Genomic DNA, 21,738 nt, shown 5'->3' on the forward strand with positions numbered 1-21,738 from the left:
TACTACTAGGGGTGTCAATGGATAGTCGAAATCCGAATTCGAATCCGAAAAATTGGATATTATCCGAAATTTTCGAATATCGGATTCGGATTCGGATGTTATTTTAGTATTTGAATGAATTTCGGATACGAATTCGGATATTATCACATTTGATTCGATAATATCCGCTCCGAAATAATATGTATATTATGTACTTATGTTACACAACAAAACATTTTTTTTATACAAATATGAGGTTCTATATTCATGTTATACAACGAAACTTAAATTCAGAACTTTATCTTCTCTCAACCAAACGCAGAAGAATCAGCCATGACCTCCGTCTTCATCAAGGTGGTTTCGACTGTGTGAGCTTGGTAACCACCGTCTTCTCTGGTCGGCCATTGTTCAGGTACATATTCTCTCTCTCTTTCTCTCTCTCTCTCTCACACACAGTAAAACCATTTTTTCTTGACTGTGCGAGCTCCATATTCACCGCCTTCGCCGGAACGCGCATTCAAAGATGCATCCTCTCTCTCTCTCTCTCTCTCACACACACACACAGAGCAAAACTCCAATTTTATTCGATTTTTAAACTGAAATACTTGGAAGATTACCATTTTTGGAGTTTAAAAAAAAAAGAAAATTGATTTATTTTTTTATTTGTTTTTTTACAGATGGACTGATTGAGGACAATGGTAGTTTGTAGGATTTTTTATCAGTTCGGATATTATTGGATATCCGATATCTTTTTCGAATTCGAATGTTGTTAACAATATCTGATCAGATTCGAATTCGAATTCGGATATTATTTTTTTTTTTCGGAATCGAATTCGGATATAGCGCTATCCGATCAAATAGTTATCCGTTGACAGCCCTAGATACTACCACTTCGGTTCAACACCCATCTTCACCTACTAATTACTGACCATTAATCTTGCATGCCTAACCATAAAAAGATGGTTCAACCTATACTAAACCATAGTTTTAAAACTCGTTCAAGACCGAGACACATCATCCAAATTAACTTGATATCGGAGCTAAACGAGACTAACTCACAAAATCACTTTTTTGACCAAGATTTAGGACCCACGTTCAATTTTTTTATTTTTTGAGTAAGACATCTCAAACATATCGGAAAACTCATCCGAGACAACTTGGTATCGGGCCTAGACAAGACGAGACGCAAAACCAAGTTTTAAAACCATAGACTAAACTGATTTCTTGTCAAGTGTTAACCTATTTAAGACCATCTTTCTATTAATAGAATGAAAGACACCAAAAGACCTATATAAACATGATTCAAAATGACAAGAAAAGAATTAATCTTCAATAACTTTTAAGGTGAAACACTTATTCTAATACAAATCATGAGACCTATAACATGTGTTTGGATTACCTGCTGACTTCAAATATAAGAGACAGTAACGAGCACACAAGTGATGAAAGATATGTTTTCAAGTTCCAAGGACTCCAAATATTCATCCAAGAACAAAAAATTTGCATTAAATATTGCAGAAATGACAATTCCAACCCATCCTCCCAAGTAGAAAACAAAATCCATGGCAATCTCAATAAGCAGAATGATCAGCAACATCTGTTTTACGAGTTACAATAATTATCACTTTTTTCTTTTCTTTTTTCCATTTCATTGCATATACATAGCGATTTCTACATAACCAGGTGCCCAAGGGGGCACCTTTTAAGAGATCACTTCTCCTTGCACTACAATGAGCTTCAGCACAACAGCCACAGCTTTTCAGGATTCAAGGAGGTCCACCTCGAAAGTTATTCTACAAACAACATTACCTGGATTTCAGATCAACACTCAATACGTAATCGTCGCAACTCGGCTTGGAATGTTGGGCTCATAGTCAGAGTCCGATGTGCAAGAGTTCTTATATCCTCTCGAGAGCAGTCCCGCGAAATGCGAACCAGCTCCCATAAGGCACCCCCGCTAATCATGTCCTTTGCATTCACTTCTGTGAAGTAGAAATCGAGGATGTTATCTCATCTTAAGGAGTTTTGAGTTTCAGATTTGAAAGTAGGAAGAGAAAAGCCTACTCACCGTGTTGCGCCAAGTGGCAGAGTGCAAGCTCAATATGGCGCCGGATAGGTGAGGCTTCATTGTTGGCGTTTTGTACAATCCAAGGAAGAGCTCCATCATCAATTAGAAGAGACCTCCCACTCTTAGTCCCTGCAGTGGTGACCAGTATTTTAGCAGTATTATCATAAGATAAATTGGCAGGTCAGATGGGTTTTCTCAAAGGCGAAAAAAAGGGAAACTTAATTCCCAAATGTTTTTTGAATAAGAATGAATTTAAGATATAGTACTATATATGAAAAGGAGAAAAACCCAAATCCCAGAAAGATCCGACAACAAAACCACCAAATTCCTTTGAAACAAGCCATTTAAAAGGTCTCTTACCTTGAGTAGATGCTCTGGACTCGCATTTAGCAAAGTTTGCTATTCCACGAGCAACTTGTGCAAGAACGTCTGAATGTCCACACCTCACCATTCCAAGCAATGCCCTTATGCCACCTTCACCTCTTAACCTGGTCTGTAACTTATCTGGAAAAAGCAATATAAAAGTTGAAAAAGATGGCAAGATACCTGAAAAGGGGCTTTGACTATACGGGGGATTGAGAATAAAGGAACATAAATTCAAAACCACTTTAATGAACAGAGCCTCAATCCAGTTTTGGATCCGCAAACAGTTACAATGAACTAACTAGGCTAATTCAATAAGCCAACAATTACTCAGACCTCAAAACTTAAGTTTCTCTGCCAAGGGAATCTCTAGAAAAATTATTCAAATTAATTCATGCATCTCCTCTTAGGAGGATGAGATGAGACAAATTAAGATTTAAATAAATGACCACATTTTGAAACAAGACAAGCACAAGCTATCCATGTGCCAGGAATGTGATTTGCTATACAACGTGTATGCCAGAATGTACCTTGTCCTCTTTAAGAGTTTCTAAATGAGTCATTCCTATACCCTCTGCTTCCCTCCAAATATTCCTAATTTCCTCTTCTAATGGGGAAACTTCACTCAAGCTTGTATTTTGTTTTTATCAAACAAATATTATTATAGAGGTAAAGACCTCACTTTTGTATTAATGCACAAAATAACAAATGTGTATATCTTTCAGCATTCAAATTCAAGAGTAGCATTTTCAACCTAGTAAGAACTGGTCTTGTATCACTTGAAGGAGAGGAATAGAAGACTTTTTTAATATGTAAGGAGTACCAAAAATTTGCAAAATAATTTGGTGGTTAGTGATGGAATGAACCCTTGGGGTAGAAGAACCTAAAAGAAGGTACTTGATCTGCAAGCGCATTGAAGAGCATCATTCAAAATGACTTTTTCCAAGAAATGGGAGGGAGACACTTAGGCATCAGAGGGAATGCTTAAAAAAAAATATACACCCCAACAGTCCGCTTTTTCACTCCTTTTGCCTGAGGTCTATGCTTCAAATGCATTATACATTACACTTGTAGAATTAAAAAGAGTATGCTCAAAATCATACACTTTCTCCCTTCTACTCAACTGAAACCATAGGGAAAGAGTTATTATGAGAAAAATACCGAAAACATACTAAGCTGTTTCTCCTTATCTCAGCTCTGATGTGCCAAATGTGAATAATTGCATACTATTGTACATTCCACTTTATATACAACCAATAAATTCCATAACTAGGTTGTACTTGTATGTCGTGCTTTTGGGGCTACCAGCTATCTCATTTATCTTTTAGTTCTTTACAGATTTTCTTTTCTTTGTTCAACAAATGAGAAATTTATTCTAGTAGCCAAAGCTTTAGAAATAATTTTGCACTTTACCCTATCAAATCAATTGGCAGAATTCCTTAATGGATCCAGAGCCCTCTATTGTTGTGATTAAAGTGATGGAGGAGGAATCCTTCCTCAAATCAAATAAAGAATTATGTTGGAATTCTGAAATAGTTTCTGATTTGAATTTGTTGCTTAATGTTTGGCAGTATAACTAAAATAAGCCCCAACTCAAACCATATTTACAGACAACAATAAGAGATTATGCATACCTCTTATTTTGTTCTAAATGTAAATAGGAAGCAGAAACTAAATTGGAAGACTAAACAATTAATCAGTAACAACTTCAACGGGAAAGAAAACATATGATATAAGTCAGTTTACCATTGCCACATAGATTAGCGATGGCCCCAGCAACCATTCGAAGAGTTTGAGGATCCTCAGCATCATCTGCTGTCATTGACAGTAAACTAATGCCTCCATGAGACATTATAAGCTCCTGGTTGGTTTCTGTCATAATAGAGAAAGTCAAATAACGTGAAAGAACCAGAAAAAACTTACCCAAGTGACACCCAACCACAAAACCATCATCAGCTAAAGGATAGAAACTCGAAGTAAATCCTTAACCATACAATATATTCCAAAAAATAATAATCAACCTGTAAAAATATTTACCATTCATTGCAAGGTTGGCAATAGCACCCGCTGCTACTCTGCGTATCATCTCATCCTCTGAACTTTTAAGAAGCATCAGCAAGGATGTAAGACCACCAGCTTCTACAATCTTCTCTTGATTTGCTTCTGCATATATAATGGTAAACAAATATCATTCCAAACAGAAGATAATTAATATAAATGGTGAGCAGCAAAGCAATCAAATAATTAATTTTATGTATGTTTTTCTTCAGACGTGATTAACATCATCCTTAGTATAAGCCAAAAGACAAGTTAAACAGTATTTCAACCAAGAAAAGGATAGATTTTAGATTTTTTTTTTTTTTAATAAGTTGTATATTATTTATAATTTTTTCATATTTATAAATTTTTCATAAGTTTGTGTCAGGCAATAAACTAAGAGAAAGTCAACTGACATGGTTTGGGCATAGTTAACAAAGGCCGATTACAGCCCTGGTTGGAAGAAATATTCAAGTTAAAGATTTTAAAAGAGAGAAAGGAAGACCCAAAAGAACATGATAATGATGATGATTATCATCATAAATGCACTATCCCAAATATTTGGGGTCAGTCAAGACAATTAGCTCACTAGTTTAGCAACTATGAACAAACAATGGAACTGCAAGATGTAGCCTAATATGTTGAAGTATGTCATTAACTCTTCAAGAATGGTCATCTGAAGATCTGGGAATGAACAGGAGTTGTATCAGGAATCCTATCTATATGGATTATTTAACTGGTAAGAGGAGCAGACTCACTACACATGCTAGAATTTCTAGTTGAAATTTCTAAGGATTGTGAGTTTCCGTCATCAGTAGAAGCGGGAGATGATTCACACAATTCATTTACGCGGATAATTGAGAATGAATGGAAGCCAAAATCCCATAAAACCTATGATTAGTTTGATCATTTGTTGGAGAATCACCCCAAGAGTGGTAGTCATCCAGTTAAGGCGTGGCAGATCAAGTATCAAACCAAGACGAAGTAGAATGAAGCTCTGAATAGTAGCTTGGACATGCTGAGCATGCCGATCGATGAGATTGAGAAAGACGAGCAATTGTCCACAGTTAGATCAAGGGAGAGTGTAGTCGACGAATCCGATGGAGAGGATTTGGAAAGAGAGGATAGAGATTAAGAAAGAGGAAAATCAGGAAATCAATCAGAAGTTTTCAAGACCGGATATGGACGAGTGGAAGATGGTCACCAAACATAGATCAAAATCAAATTTGATTGGAGCCCATAGGTGTATCAAGCCACAGAGGTCTGGTGGGGGTGTTTAGAAAGGTAAGCTAGAAATTGACCTTAATTGGAATTCTAATAAGATTTAAATTCCAGGAGGAAAATATGGAAAATTCATTATTATTATTTTGCTAAGAAGGGGTTAGTGGTCAAGGGAAGTGAAGATGGGTTCAACGGGAATTGAACCTAGGTCATTGGATCAACTCTCCTGAAGCCTCTACCACTTAGCTAAGTGGCACCTTCTATGGAAAATTCAGTTATGGAATTAATTCCAAACCAAAAGAGCATTGAAGAAGGGAGTAGAAACTGGGTTGAAGTTGTGGAGGAGCAAGGTCTTTGTGGAAAAAAAGGGGTCGATGAGTTTATGGAAAGAAGGGAGTAACAGTTTGACATAATTTTGTTTTGGGTCCTGGCTGCTGTTCTCTTTTGAGTTTTGTTGTACTCCTGTTTCTTGTGTAGCCATCACAGCCATGCCTTTATTCATAAAGTCTTTTACTTATCCCAAAAACAAAAAAAAACAACTACAAAAAAAAAAAGGCCCGCATGCATTACCATAGCTAGATAATCTGATATATAAGCAACTAAAATGAATCTGCAACTACTGGCCAGTTTTTCACCAGAAAAACTTCTCCAGGGACTTGAAAAAAATCAATAAAATAAAATAAACAAGGATTTCCTGACATTAATATCCTATCAGGCTAAGTTACAACATCAACCAACACACAGGAACTAGAGCTGAAAATTTTGGAAAAGGCCTTCTAATTACATTCTGGAAAACATTATAAATAGAAGCACATTAAATGATCTTGATTAAGTTTAAATTACATAGAAGAAAGTGTGCCAGGCACAGAATGCTTCTTAAGCAGGCATCTGAATCAAATAAATCAGTAAGCTACCTTCAGCTGCTAGGTTTGCCACTACTTTTACAGCATGAATCCGAACATCAGCATCCTCTGATTCAAGCAATGACAATATTTTTTGCAATCCCACTGCGACATTAACATACCTTCTTTGCATTAGAAATTGATAGGTAATCCCCAAGTATATAATATCCAAATATTGGTCCATTTCATTTACTACCTTGTTCGAAGAGTTTGGCAATTGAGGCCTTTTGTCCATTTCCTGAATCTTTGAGTTGTGAAATCCTAACTTGAGACATAAGTGAATCTAAGCCAGTGAAGATTTTTCCAGAACCACCTCTGTCAAGGCTCCTCCTTGTCTACAAATGGAATTAATACGTTAAAAGGGATATAAATTATATATATATATATATATAGGGAAATGTTCAACACCCTACACTTTACCCTACGCTTTACCAAACGTGTTTTGTCCTACATGGGTTAGAAGTTTTGGAATGGGCTGATTTTTAGTGAGGATGATCACTACGGTTAGAAGATCCTCCTCACCAATAATCAGCCCATTCCGAAATTTCTAGCCCCATGTTTACAAGTTGAAAAATCGTGGACCGTCCTTTTTTTGTAAACCAGTTTTTATGGGGTTAGAAGTTTTGGAATGGGATGATTTTTGGTGAGGATGATCTCCTCACCATAGAGATCATCCTCACCAAAAATCAGCTATTCCAAAACTTCTAACCCATGTAGGACAAAACACGTAGGGTAAAGTGTAGGGTAAAGCGTAGGGTGTTGAACGGGACCCATATATATATAAAATCCCTAGGGATGGCAATGTTGGATGCCACATGGCACACATTGGCACCAATTAATTCACCACTGGTATGTTAGGCTTGCTCATTGATAAGCCCATAACTCCACATATGTGCTGATCACTAATTTCTAGTCATTTGATCAGATCATGTTATCACCATGGGACCAAACTCATTGCTTCCAGTTCTACAGGCACTATGAGCTTGTTCAAAAACTAGGTTAAACCCATGCTGAAAACACAAAACCAATCGCTGGGAGTTGCAAATCAACTTCATTTTATAGTGAGGACTCACCAAGAGGCAGGACGACAATTCATAGTACCAGAGTGTTTATGTGTGTCATATGGCACCAAACCACAAAACAAATAGGGAGAACTTGCGCATTACGTACATACTACCTATCACTATGTCAATGTGAAATATTTTCTATCAAATGTTCCTGTAGAAATACAAATCAAGCATACCTCATCAGCTTCGAAACTCAATTGCAACAACTGACTTCTCAGTATTGTGATTTCTTCTTCAAGTTTCTCTTTTTGATGCTCCTCGTCATTCAGCATTTCTCGGAGCTTTAGAATTTCAGCATTTCCAACTGCCTATGAAACCAAAATGCTTGCTTTATAGAACTTAAAATTCAGAACCACAGAGAGCCTGAATGACACAGAAACAATGATAGTAATCGTAGAAAATTCATACCTCCGACCTTTTCCACTGCACGAGTTGGCTTTTAAGATTGTTGGCCTCCTCCTCAGCAGCGTTCCTTAAATACTTTTCATTCTGAAGTGACTGTTTCAGTTTGGCAATTTCCTCAGCTTCTGAAGCAGACACCGCTGGCCCCTATGACACATAAAGAAATTTGTTGGTAAGAAAAAAATAAAGGGGTAGGGGGATTACAGAACTTGATAAAATAACATTTCAGGCCATAAAATTTAAGAGTGAACAATTGAGTAAATTTCAGTTTTATCGTGGTCAATTTTGAAAAGCATAGTCATTAAAAATTAAGCGCCACCAGTTTTATTTCCTTAAAAGAATAGCAGAAGCTCATAAAATTCCTGACATCATTCAATGAATTTTTCATGTAAAGAAATGTCCCCCAACTTTGAATGCTTATGCAAATACAGTCAGTTGCCAAAATGGACTTCATTAACTGGTTTCTCTTGATTTGCTCACAGCACAGAGATTGAATACTTCACAGGCTTCTCATTCAAGGATATTTTATTTCAGGGAGAGATCATATTTGTTGTGAGAGTTCAAATAGTTGTTTGCCTCTGGGAGGTGGGTCCTTCTTTTTGGCTCTCTTCAACTTTCAGTTTGTCTTTGCTTTCTAGTAAGTCTCCTCGACCACCTTTTCTCATTAATATATTTCTCTTTATCCATTAAATAAAAGGGGATTTCAAGCCTGTTTCGAGCATTATACTAATTAACTCTGAAAAAGGGGAACTTTGCAATTATTAACTTAGACTAAAAAAATTAACTGTAGAAGTCATGTTAAAATAATTTTTTGGCCAATCACTGAAATGAATATTGATCTCGAGTCTCAACTAGAAAGTACATATGTCCATAAAGGAGTACATCTTAAGAAAATGTTGTTATGCCAAATTGGGAATATATTAATGTTGCATGGGTATAGTATAGAATCAAAATAGATATAATTAGTATTTTCCCAATCCCTAACAAAAAGTGGTTTACAAGATGAACAATTATAAACCCTTTTATTTACAGTTAAATTAACTACCACAATTGATGGGGTTAGTAGCTTTAGAATGGGCTGATTTTTGTGAGGATGATCTCCATGTGAGGATCAGCAATTCAAACACAATGTGGGCCCAAAGACCATGTGTGAACATAGAAGTCCATTTTCCATGCCTATGGATTGTAGAACTCATCCTACAAAAAATAAGCCATTTTGATATTTCAAGTGTAGAGAAAAGTGGTTTACAAGCTCACCAATTATGGACTGTCCATTTTCAGTTTATCACCAATAACCTGAATACCATGATTGGAAGATTTAGAAATTTAAGAATGGGTTATGTGAGAATGATCTTCATGGTGAGATCATCCTCACTAAAAACCGGCCACTTGACCCATCTTCTTACAGGCCCAATGGCCATGTGTGGCATCAACTTCCAAGACATCTATGGATCCCAACCAAGCCACATGATTATCAGTAGTTGTCTATGGATCCCAACCAAGCAACGTGACTAGGTGAGTTATATTTCAAGCAACTAGAGACAGAAAAAAAAGGTGGACATGAAAGTGTCCCAACCACTCTGATACATACCATATCCAAGCGTTCATCTTTGGGTCCAACTCTAGTTCTATCATTGTCACATTTTTGCTGATTTATCACCCATTGTTCCTCGAGCTTCTTTATCGATTCCTTATATTCCTTTTGGTATTGAAGTTTCTCATTCTACAGTAAAGTAAAATAGGAAGACAACAAAAAGTCAGACACTATCAAGAACAATTAAATTAAACACTACATTGAGCATGACAAGTATGAGTATCTAACAAAATCCATGTCAACAACAAAATACACCAATAGGAATGAGTAAGCAACATTACAATTAATTTAACCAACCTCCAGTGTCTCTTCACAATTTCTTTCTGCCTCAGCAATACGATTTTGCGCTTCTATGTTTATTCTTTCGACCTCATCCTGGAAAGCTTTCTGCTGCCTTTCATGTTCTGCAATGAGTTTGTCTAATTGTATGTCAAGTCGTCTTGACAAACTTTTGTAATCAAATTCTTCCTTTAGTTTCACCATATTCTCCACCTTCATAGCCTATTAGAAACAAAAATTTAAGTAACCTTGCCAAGAAAAAGGCAATACACCCTTGATCCACATAAAATTTACTAGCAAAAGGATAAAATGAACACCATACTGCCAAATAAAAAAATGGCACAATGGCTGTAGCTTATAAGCAAGCATATATTTTGTCATTTGGATTTTGAGCTTTACAATGCCACAATGGCATCATTGAAGGAAAGATGATTTTATATTATAAAGTCCATACCAACATTATATTTGGACAATTAAATGTTCCCAGCATACCCTTATCGACATGATATGATATAGATTCTGAAACCAATATCAGATATGGGATGTATATTCGTATGCAATATTTTCAAAGGCGTCAAAGGAGTATGCCATTGGGCTTGCCTCAAGGGGGAGGGGGATCTCGAAAAAAAATTCTTTAGGTTTTAAGGTTTTCCCCCCTAAAAATGCTAATGCCTTATTCCGAGAGACGTTGAAACTTACACCTTAGGAAGGCACCTTTCTTTTTTGTGCCTTTTAATTAAGACCTAAGCATTATAGGTATATCTTGTACTTATTTTATTCTCTCTCTCTCTCTCTGTTTTTCATATTATCATTACATAACCACGTTATAGTATTAAATTTACAAAAAGGTCCTTAATTATATATTGCATCTTCTGTTTTGGCCCTAATCACTATACACCATAGTCAATTTGCAACTCTGAAAATATCTTCTATTTTTTTTTCCAATCACTCTTTATAGCAAACTTACCCCTTTGCTTCTCAAATCTTGGCATGGTGCTGTAATTTTTTTTACTTAAGAATGGTTGCTACACTCTCTCTATCAGTAGATGGGGTGTAAGTACGAATTTGCTACAGTTTTTAATTAGGTTTAGATGATTTGGAGTTCACATATTATTTTTGGGTGTAAGATTTTGAAGGAATTTAGGGAAGTCTTTTTTTAGGACTTTATGGGTAGATAGGGTGGATTTGTTCCGTAACTCCTGTCTAGATTGAATGTTTCGAGTCTTGTACTTCTTGTTGGTCACCTCGACCACATCAATAGAATTTACATTTTCTTATAATAATAAAAAGTTGTGTACAGTTACATTTTTTTTAGAGTTTCCCTGATTTCCCTTTTCAGAAAATTTTCAATTAATATCTATCTATCTCAAAAAATTAAGGTCTTATACTTAAGCCTTGGAAAGTTGGAAGTATGAAACTGTGGACATGGTACAATTTTAAATCTATTTTGATAAGTTTGAAATTTGGATTTGGATACTAAATTTTGGATTTTTTTTATTTAAATATAGGTTTATGCCTTTGGATTTAGCTAGTGAAAAACGCCGTGTTACACCTTAATGTAAGTCTTACCTTAAGAGCTTGGCAACAATAGAAATTTTGTTGCATTTGGCAAGATAGAAGCAAAAAATAATAATAATAATAATTACTTAACTTAAAAAAATTAATGCATGGTATCAAGAATGTATAGGATATCCAAGTCTGTACCTGTGCCCTAGATTTTGGGTAAAAAATAGTCATATCCACATTTTCCAAACCTGTGTCCGTACCTCGGCATCTTAGGTATAGTCTATAGATTTTAAGTTTTGACACAAAATATTTTTGTTTAACATATAGTTTACAAATTTCATTGTAATGGAAACAGTTATGATGAGTAATGTTAAAGGAACAATACACGGAAGCAAATGAAATTCAAGAACCTACCCTTTGTCCAAACATTATGGTACTTGCAGTCTCTCCTCGATGACGTGGAGAGGGGCCAATAGTTACAATCAATGAAGTTCTTGCCGTGCCTGTTATATAATCTAACAAATGTCAAGCAATACGCTAAAAATTGGAAACATAAATAAGCCTTCGCGCGTGCACACACAAACACTCTAGAAATTGGAAATATAAACAAGCACCATGCCATTCACTATGTACTTTAGTGTTCTTAATTATTCAGTACACATTTTTATTGACCAATTTCAGCTAAAGATGCTATGTTTCGTTCTATATAATAATTTAAGTGTTTGACAAGGGTATTCTATATAAATTAGATAATTAGGGCATATAATGAAATTATAGGTTGTTTAAGTGGTTGACCATATTAGCTCTTTTGGAGAAGTGTTTCAATGGTTAATGAATAATGAAAACGCGTATTTCAATGCAATACAAGGATGACAATTTTTCACAAGGGTAATCATGTTTATAAGGAGAAAGACATGGATGGCAATCTAGTAATACTTATTACAAGAAATTCATTATCACAAAATTGCACAACTAAATTTACGCCAATGACTTATTTAAATATCAAATACACCAGTGTTGTGCATGACACTCATGATAAGGGGCAAGTCAATCAATCAGATTTTCAAACAGTTGCTTTTGGCACAAGTCAAAAGATATTTATCATACACATTCTTCGAATTTTTTGCTATTGTCATACAAATATCTACAAACAAACCCACCTCAACAGCCATCCTAACGAACAAGATAGTGTCAGCTTTTTATTTTATATAAAAATGACCTTTGCAAATGGTCATTTTAGTCCAATTTCCATATAATAATTTATTAAGTTGTTAAACACAACCATTGTTTGATCATAAAAATCAAATTTTAATCAAGTGTATATAAATGCTTTCATTTACTTTTGGTATAATCATTTCATTATTTTTATTTAAAAATTATGAGTTAAATACAGTTTAGAAGGTATAGTATAACACATGTGAACAGACGTATAGGTATTTTCCACTTCTCAAAGGCTCCTAGGGCTTAAAATGGGTCAGACCTGGGCCAGATCTGAGTATGTCCATATTCAAATCCGAATTTTTTTCTCTTGATCTGAATACGACTCAGATCTTACCGGATAAAGCCATATCCAAATCGTTTTGTTTTCACTTAAACCGGATATCAATTACTTGATTTGGGTTGGATCAGGTAGGTCTAGACAGTTTAAAATTTTTTGTTTTGCTTTACTTCTTTGCTAATTGTTAGACTATTTTGTTTTATCATTATAAGCCTTTTTATTTTATAAGAATTCATCTTGTATTAAAATAAGATATTTTGAAATTTCTAAAAATATAATTTTCAAAGCAATATATCACTCGAATCTAGGCGGTTATAGGGATGGATCCATATCCGACCTAGATCTGACTCGGATCAAGGGACATCAAACCATATTCGACCCATTTTCTATTCGGATCTACAACAAGGGTCCAAACCCGCAAAATTTGGATTTCGGATGAAATCCAACCCATCTTATGCCCTAAAGGCACCATGTCAAACATCAACACACATGTTTGTGTCCTTGCTACATAGTTTATTGCTAGTTACAAGGCTACTAAAAATGACTTTTCACATGTTACGCACTTAGAAAATTTGAAAAACCAACTATGTACATAGGATTAAAGAAATGATTAATAAAATTGGTTGGCAAAAATGTGCAGTGGAAGGCATGCATTAACATTGAACTGTTTGCTGCAACAAGTCATTGTAAACAGTGTATCAGGAATCCACATGCATAAAGAATTGTCTCACCTCCAAATGAATCTCGAAGCAACCTTGTAAGTTTTGAATCGCGAACTGGCACATGTGGACTGTTCTCTGCAAGTGCATTTATGCACTTCCCTAGGGCACTCAATGAGAGATTGATAGACTTGGCCTCCTCTAACGTATGTCCCTCACTTCCTGATAAAAAGAACAAAATTAGAAAATCCTCACCACATGAATGGAGGTCAGCTCAGAGAATACAAGGATAAGCATTATAGCATAGCGTTTACGTTTATTTTTTTGGTTCCTAACAACAAATAGCAATATAATGGCATGTAATGATCACGATTCAGTAACACCTCTCCACACTTTAATATATTCAAAGTTTAAACTCTTGGCATCTGGCAAGGCAAGAAAACTTAAGGAAAAGCCAGAGGTAACATGCAAATAGATACTTTCATGGAACTCATGATTGAAGACATTAGTCCCACTACAACCTAGAACACACATATTCCATATTACAAAAACATTTGTTTTACTTGTACAAAGAACCTCTTGCTTTGAAACTCAACTACGTATTCTGAAATTCGGATGTATATGGAAGGGCACTATTTATAAGAGGACATTCCAATCCTTGTGCAAGTGCACATCTATAGTGCATATAATGTAGCAGGGAGAAGAGAATGATTTCTGTGGTGAGCTACCGTTGTCCGGGAATATGGAGAAATGGTTTCTCAGGAATACACCAAACCAAAACAATACAGATACATCATTTTGTGGATATCATATCCCTAACCCTTATTGCCTGCACAAGGCAAACTACTGATAAGCTCATTGATCAAATAGGACCTAATTCTATTTTCTTGATAAGTAAATACGACCTAATTCCACACCCAAATTAAAATTAAAATTACAAGTTAAATGTTGGTCCATGCTACATCCATTCATTCAAAAACCATGTGTTGAATTTGAGCTAAATCTGGACTAAAGCACTCTCCTTCATGGAATAGACTAAGACAAGACCATCACAACCCATGACACCCGAGCTGGGTTTGGGCACAGCTTTTAAGTCAGGAGCCCAGCTAAGGGAAACCTCGACAGCCGTAATTATTTACTTAGAAGACAAAACCCATGGTCTTTTCATGAAACAGATCAATCCCGGTAAAGCTTTTCCAAACCCAAACCCAGCCAAATTGGCACCCCTAGCTTGATCATCAGAAAAGGAAGGACCATGGCCTTTCAATGATAATTTATAAAGCATATAAACCCAATTCACAGAGGACAAAAACAATATATGACTCTCCTTGGAAACATTTCTTTCCTCCCTTTAACCAGACATATATTCGTCAGAGGTGTCAAAGTTCAAATAAAGGCTCATACTCGATGGAAGCATAGCAAAGCTCTCTCTGCATCCATAGATCTGATATCAATAACTTCAATAAATAATATATGCACCGGGGCCATGGGTCAATAGGATGTGATATACCAACCAAAATGACCAAAATATTAAAACCAGAATACACAAATATCAACCTATATACATGGCTCTTTGTCTAAATGCATCAATATGCAGTCAGTATACATCAGTAAGTTTAAATGCATAAAAAATTTTAAGGAATATATGACATCCAGAAGCCGAAGTAACCAATTACTTGAAAAGAAAATATTTGAAGTCAAGAAGTCTGTGGTTGACACCTGACTTATCAATACGCTCTGAACCAGCAAGATCTACCACAACTAGCTTTGCTTTCCGAACAAGGGGCGGCCTAAAATTTTTTACCAAGTGGGAGGCATTGCCATTCTCACAAAGATCAGCTTCTCTTCCCTTGACAGCCTTCTTAACATGTACCTGTGCCAAGAGAGTAAAATATATCTCTACTCCACTTAAATTATTTAAAAAGGCTTAAGAATAAAAGTCATAAACAATCAGGTGTCAACTTCTGATGCATGGGAATCCTATACTACAAGAAGAGACAATTCACCATCAGAATAGCATGACTTCGTGAAGATTCAGTATTCAACTTAGTGTTTGCAGCAAATCGGTGAGCTTCCCCTATTCGTAACAGCTCCACGAAGCTATGCTGGTCCCTGATTTCTACTTGGGTTCCTCCCGGTACTGAAACATCTCCAGTTTTTGGATCTTCCACAATGGAAATATTATCATTTGCAGGATCAAGGAGGTCTTGGATGGTCTCCATATAAAGCTGCACATATTAGTAACGAAAATGAATATTGGAAAACAAAAATGAAGATCACAAACACACAAAAATGAGATGGATATGAAAAGCCCAAACGTGATAAAGAACAACTACAGAACTACAATAAATAACAACAAAGTCAAACAAGAACAATAACGAAACATGAATAGTAATCTAAAAAAAAGATATGCAGTTATTTACAGTATTAAGACCGAACAACCTGCAAGTAAGAGACTGACACAGAATCAGTCTCTGGTGAAATATCTGATAGAATATCCTCCATTGAACGCACCATAATACCACGAGCAGCAGTATCCTCCTCTCCAAGCCTTCCAAGAGTGAAAGTCTTCCCTGTGCCAGTCTGTCCATAGGCCATCACTGTCCCATTGTAGCCATCCAGAACACTCTATACAAAGAAACAACGAATCAGCTAGGCTGTAAGTAGTTAGAACTTCAGACAAGGTGTGACTTAAAAATAACTCCACAAAAGATAAAAAAGAACGAATGCCATGAGTTTAAAATCATCTAATCATTGGATGTAAAGTAAAGAATTAGTGACAGTCGGACAAAAAGAGAATACATGGTTAAGGTTCACCAACCTCAAAGAATATATCGGTTATTACAAAACATTAATCAAGCAAAGATTTAGCACATAATATTGGGATTCACTAATTACTTTTGGGAGGACAAGCATGGGTTGAAGAACATGTCTTTCAAGTTTTGGAGACTAAATACCAATAATAAACACATAATTATAAAGCTAAGGTGGCAGGACAGCAGGACCCAAGATATGTCTATCCAAAACAACTGATAAAAAATCAATCAATAGAAATAAATCAATTGTCGACAAGCTAATTGTTACTTAAATTTTAAAAGAATTATATACGACAAAAGTATGACTGTAATGATAACTGTACACAAAACCAAGAGAATTTCCTATCATACAAACCTCCACAACAGGTTTTGCAACAACTTCATAGACACGCTTTTGTGAGGCAAATTCAGTAAGAACTTCATCAAATTCATATGTGTCAGAATCCCAATTGTTTTTGCGAAGCTTCAACCTTTTAAGCTGAGGTAGAGAAAATAAATCGTAAGTTACTATGAACCAGTTCCAAATTATAACGAAAGGGCATCTCTATGTTGATGACAGTAAAGTAACTTTTGACAGTGACTGCAGAATGTATAAACAGTGAGAACAGTGCAATTGGAGGAACCTCGGGCTGCAGTTCAACACAATCAGCAAAATCAGCATCTGCAACCAACTCCTCCGCATTCCGGGGCCGCAATCTTACAGCCACTCGAACTCTTCCAGGAACTGACCCAAACATCAAAGAAATAAGAACAAGGCAGCAGTCAACAAAGGAAATGTAAACAATGTGAATCCAATATTTTGAGAGTACGGAATGAGAGAACAGCAACAAAGAAAATCTGTGGAATGGTTTTTCTATTGGTATCCATGGAAATATTAAAAAGAAAATGCCCATTTCCATCAAGTGAACAACAAACAAATAATATTCTTCTAAACCCAAAATACAGCATATAGCTACAAAAAGTAAATTACTTGTTGAACACTAGAAAACAAAAACTAGGAAAAATCTTCCAAAATATTTTTATTTTATCATCTAATAATCAAAAGCACAGTTTCATTTCCTTTTAGATGTTAGAATGTCTAGGCGAAGATGTCGAAGTCTTGGGGATAAAAAGAATGAGGCATTGGAGTTTTGTCATAGGCTTGTGTCAGGCGAAGATGTCGAAGTCTTGGGGATAAAAAGAATGAGGCATTGGAGTTTTGTCATAGGCTTGTGTCACCCCATCTAAGTTGAGACATCTTGTGATGAAGAAACCAGAATAAGAAAATCCAGAAGAGGTTCAGCCCAAACACAACCCCATTGGAGGCCAATGGCAAGGCCCAACCAGTCTTAGGAGAAACACACATGCAAAATGACTATCTGGAGCCATATTCCAATCCATTTGGATCCCTCTTAGAAGTTTTCAGGAAGTGATCAGGGTCCAGAAATTTCTAATCTAATTATTGGAGGAACAAATATTCATTCAGATGACCCCAAATTTTCGGCATAAGACTTTGATGATGAGTGTCTAGTCCAGAGAGTTAGTAGAATCTGTATTTGATGTCTCTATCTAGTTTGATTTTCAGTAGGCTTCTTGTTAAGAATCCAATGAAACTAAAAAAATAGGTAAATCATTGGGTCATATGATTATCTTTCACCAAGACCAAGTCAACTCGGACATTCTGAACCAATCACCTAATCCATCTGAACAAGACATGCTCAGTGGAACTAGACATCATTGCAGGTACTAAAGGGATTTATGATTGCAAACACCCATTCTCTAATTTTTCGTAGATCAACATTTTATTTATGGCATCCTTATTGCTCATGTTACCTCAGCCTTGAAAAAAAGATTGCAGAATATCTCGACTCTCATGAAAGAGGACTTTGACCCTCACAAGCGTGATGATCACAATGTGTAGGTGCTGCACATAGACGTAGTAGATCATGTCACTCCAACAACAAAAGTGCAAAGAGGTAAAGAGGCCTCTATAGCCTGCGGCTCATCCATTCCAAACCATTGTTCCTCTATCCCTCTGTGGAAATTTTTTTTGGCTTTGATGGATTTTGGGAAGAAAAATGGTGTACTCCTGTAGGTGATCGGATTGGTTTTGGATAAATCGAATTACTAATCGGATCAGGATGTAGATCACAAGGTAGAAAATTCAAATCAATAGCGGGTTGGTATTGATCCAGTATCAAACCAATCCATTGCAAGTCCTAGCCATCAATACCTCCTCATTCCTCCTAGAGCAGATGATCTCAACTTCAAATCAAGGAAAAATGGCTTCTCCATAACCACTACATAAACATGATCCTTGATCGTATGATTACAACTTTTTCATAGCCAAGTTGAAAAGAATCTTGGGATTATTAGCTTCTCTTTCCCAGAGATTGAAAATGGACAAACATCCAAATCTTCCATGTGTAATGTCCCTTCAGATTTGTGCACAACAGATGGAGATGGTGTTTAATGAGTATATGAATATATGATGTGGGTTAACCAAGAGTAGAATATAGGGCAAAGCTTTTGTAACCTTCATCATCATCATTCCAGATCCGGCTTTTCACCAAAGAAATCCTCGTCTTCACCCAAAGATAAATCACGATGGATTTTATGCGCTCACATCCAAATGAAATAAAAGCCCCAAATCTAAACCTTCACCACCTCCAAGTCAAAGACTTAGGGTTACCTATAGCAACTCTTATTTTCTAGGGTCTCAAGGTTTCTATTCACAAGATATATGAGGAGCGTGAATCATTGGAGTTTTCCACTCTCTTAACTCTTTTGTCTCCTAGTAATTTGAAAAGATTTATATAGTAATTTTTGTTCTTGTAAATGGAGATTCTTTTGTTATGACAGTATCACGATGCTATAACATGCAAGACTGACACAGCGAAAGATGGCATGGGGGCATATTAGATATTTGGAACACATAAGGGAATTTTAGTCTAATGTTGAGATTAACGAAACCCATGTTCTAATCCGACTTTATATAGGTCAGATCTGTTCAAGTAGGATTCCCTTAAGTTCAAAAGTAAAATAGGGTATTTTAATTACTTATGAAATATAGGACTTTTGCAAAATACCCTTAAAGCTATTAACAACTTCTATGTTAATTGTTATAATGCTTTGGTTACCTTTATTTCTTTAAACTTTTGAAAGATATTTTCGCAAAAAGATCCACACACCACTCAGCTATGTTTTCCATAGATCCTAGACGCATACCGTATCACGTTGACACAAATAATCAAAGGGTATTAGAAGGATCCAGGTAACCCAAGTCCAATTAATCATGGTTCATGGATTTAATTTTCTTCATTGCAAAATTGCCTCTATGAATCTTCCAAACTATCCCCATTTTACAGGCCAGTCTTAACAAGAAAAACTCACAAGTCACAATAGAGCAACAACTCTTGCATAGGCAGTCCAATATATTCACTCTATTATGATGTTCCCAGCGTTGATATTCCTCTCCCGCAACCACAAATTAATCTCTAGTGATCAACACAAAATATGGACTGGTCCTGTTTTCCTTTGACATATCATCCAAAGAAGATTGTGAGAATGGGGCAACTGTGGTGTTGCAGTTGGCAGTCTAACCAAGTCCACCACAAAACAGTCCCAACTATGTACCACTATACTTTTGCATACAACATACCGAGGACTTCCCTCATAGTCACTCAAAGAATAAGCCCAAATGTGCACCTCAACAACTAGAGAAACAGAGTGTCTAGGGACGGGGGAAAATTGAACAAAAAGAAAGAATGTTTTAGAATTTCCAGCTACTTTTAGCCAACTTATCATCCAATTCAGTAAAAAAAGACACTAGAATTCCGAAGAGAAGCAAGAAATCACACTCCAACACCATCAATATCCCTAATTTTTCATCAAATCATGCTCTTGTACCAACAAATAGAAGAAAATCCTTAATCCTCAACAAATCTAAACTAAAATGTACTGGAAACAGAAAATCAAAATTAAGAATCCACAAATCACGGGCTCTAATAAGATCTCAAAGTCCTCAAATCAGCAAATGCAGTAATCACAGACTCCAAAACAGAAATCCACATTTCTCAATTTCAAATCAGATAAATATTTGAAAAAAAAACTGACCTCCAGTGTCGTCTTTTGCTCCACCGGCGGAGCTTCCAAGTGAACCAGAGGTGCTCCGGCGAAGACCAGATGCCGAAGCAGGCTTGGATTTAAAGCTCGAAGACTTGAGATTCGAACTCACAGAGAGAGGTCTCTCGACCTTCACAGATCCCTTTGGAACACCGTTTCTGTAACCACCAGAAGCCATTATTTGATCCTTCAAGAGCTTTTAGCCATTAAAGAGCAGAGAAACACAAAAATCTCTGAACTTATTCTTGAGATTTTAGAAGAAATGGAGATCGAAGAGATGCAAATGCAGAGGTTTTGTTGTCGATATTTCTTCCAAGAGAGATTACAGATGTTTTTGAAATCTCGCAGAGAGAGAGAGAGATTGGGGCCACTGAGGGTCTACTTTCGAGGGACGAGGACGACTGGATGAAGCAGAGAGAGAAGGTCGCATCTTGGTGGGTCCCGCGTTTTCTTTGCTTTAATTTTGCTCTTTAAGTTAAATTACAAAAACACCCTTTTATAATTTGATAAATAAACAGTAACCGACCTCGTGATGGGCTTAAATTACGCCGACTGGTCGCGTAGAGGCGTAGTGGCAAAAATTCTATATTCCCAAATTACCCCTCCACACTTGCACCACGTTCTTGTGGTACCAAAGCCATTGTGAAATCAATTTGACTACAATTGTCAAACGATCTGGACCGTCCGATTTTTTATGGAATATTTCATGATTATAAAATATAATCAGTATGAATTATTTTCAATTACGTGGGGATTAAATAAACAAGTTGTGTCACTTCATCTTCTTATTTTTCCCTCACCTTGACCTCGTTTCAAGCCATAGAGTGTATGGTTAAGCATGATATTTTAACTCTTTTATCAGGATTGGTGGACCATCTCTTAAATGTATTCAGAGAAATTAAAAATAATAAAAATAAAACCACAATGTTGCTCATGAAATAAGTCCATAGTTCATAAATTCTCCTATGGAGTTAGAGCTGGTGTTGGAAATTAACTCTACTAGAGGGTGCCCATGTGCAAGAAATTAGTATTATGATAGAAAGCCCATTATGCTTTTATAGAGCTTGATGTTGGACAATCAAGAGTGAACATGTTATTATATTGAATGTTGTCGAGATGAATATATTCAGATAAATGAGTTAAAAGATTAAATATATAAAATTAAAAATGAACACAATGGTGAAAATGTAGGAATAGATGAGATATGTGATAATCGAAGATAAATGATTGAGATAGTTTAATT

General features: G+C 36.0%; 1 protein-coding gene across 1 annotated transcript; it reads right to left on the reverse strand.

The window, feature by feature from the left end:
• Positions 1–1,459: 1,459 nt before the first annotated feature.
• On the reverse strand, positions 1,460–20,899 carry LOC147389543 (kinesin-like protein KIN-UB). Its single transcript, XM_086417664.1, has 19 exons — positions 20,487–20,899; positions 17,015–17,115; positions 16,747–16,869; positions 16,018–16,203; positions 15,582–15,803; positions 15,295–15,448; positions 13,648–13,797; positions 11,833–11,921; positions 9,931–10,134; positions 9,631–9,762; positions 8,046–8,186; positions 7,814–7,945; positions 6,767–6,905; positions 6,583–6,675; positions 4,448–4,573; positions 4,157–4,282; positions 2,408–2,551; positions 2,048–2,176; positions 1,460–1,961 (listed from the first exon to the last, which is right to left on the reverse strand). The coding sequence occupies exons 1-19, from the start codon at positions 20,671–20,673 to the stop codon at positions 1,801–1,803; spliced, it is 2,739 nt and encodes a 912-aa protein (XP_086273790.1). The 5' UTR covers positions 20,674–20,899; the 3' UTR covers positions 1,460–1,800.
• Positions 20,900–21,738: the final 839 nt, after the last annotated feature.

The sequence above is a fragment of the Akebia trifoliata genome, chromosome 12 (assembly GCF_017979445.1).
Source record: "Akebia trifoliata isolate Shusen 1 chromosome 12, ASM1797944v1, whole genome shotgun sequence".
Classification (NCBI taxonomy): domain Eukaryota; kingdom Viridiplantae; phylum Streptophyta; class Magnoliopsida; order Ranunculales; family Lardizabalaceae; genus Akebia; species Akebia trifoliata.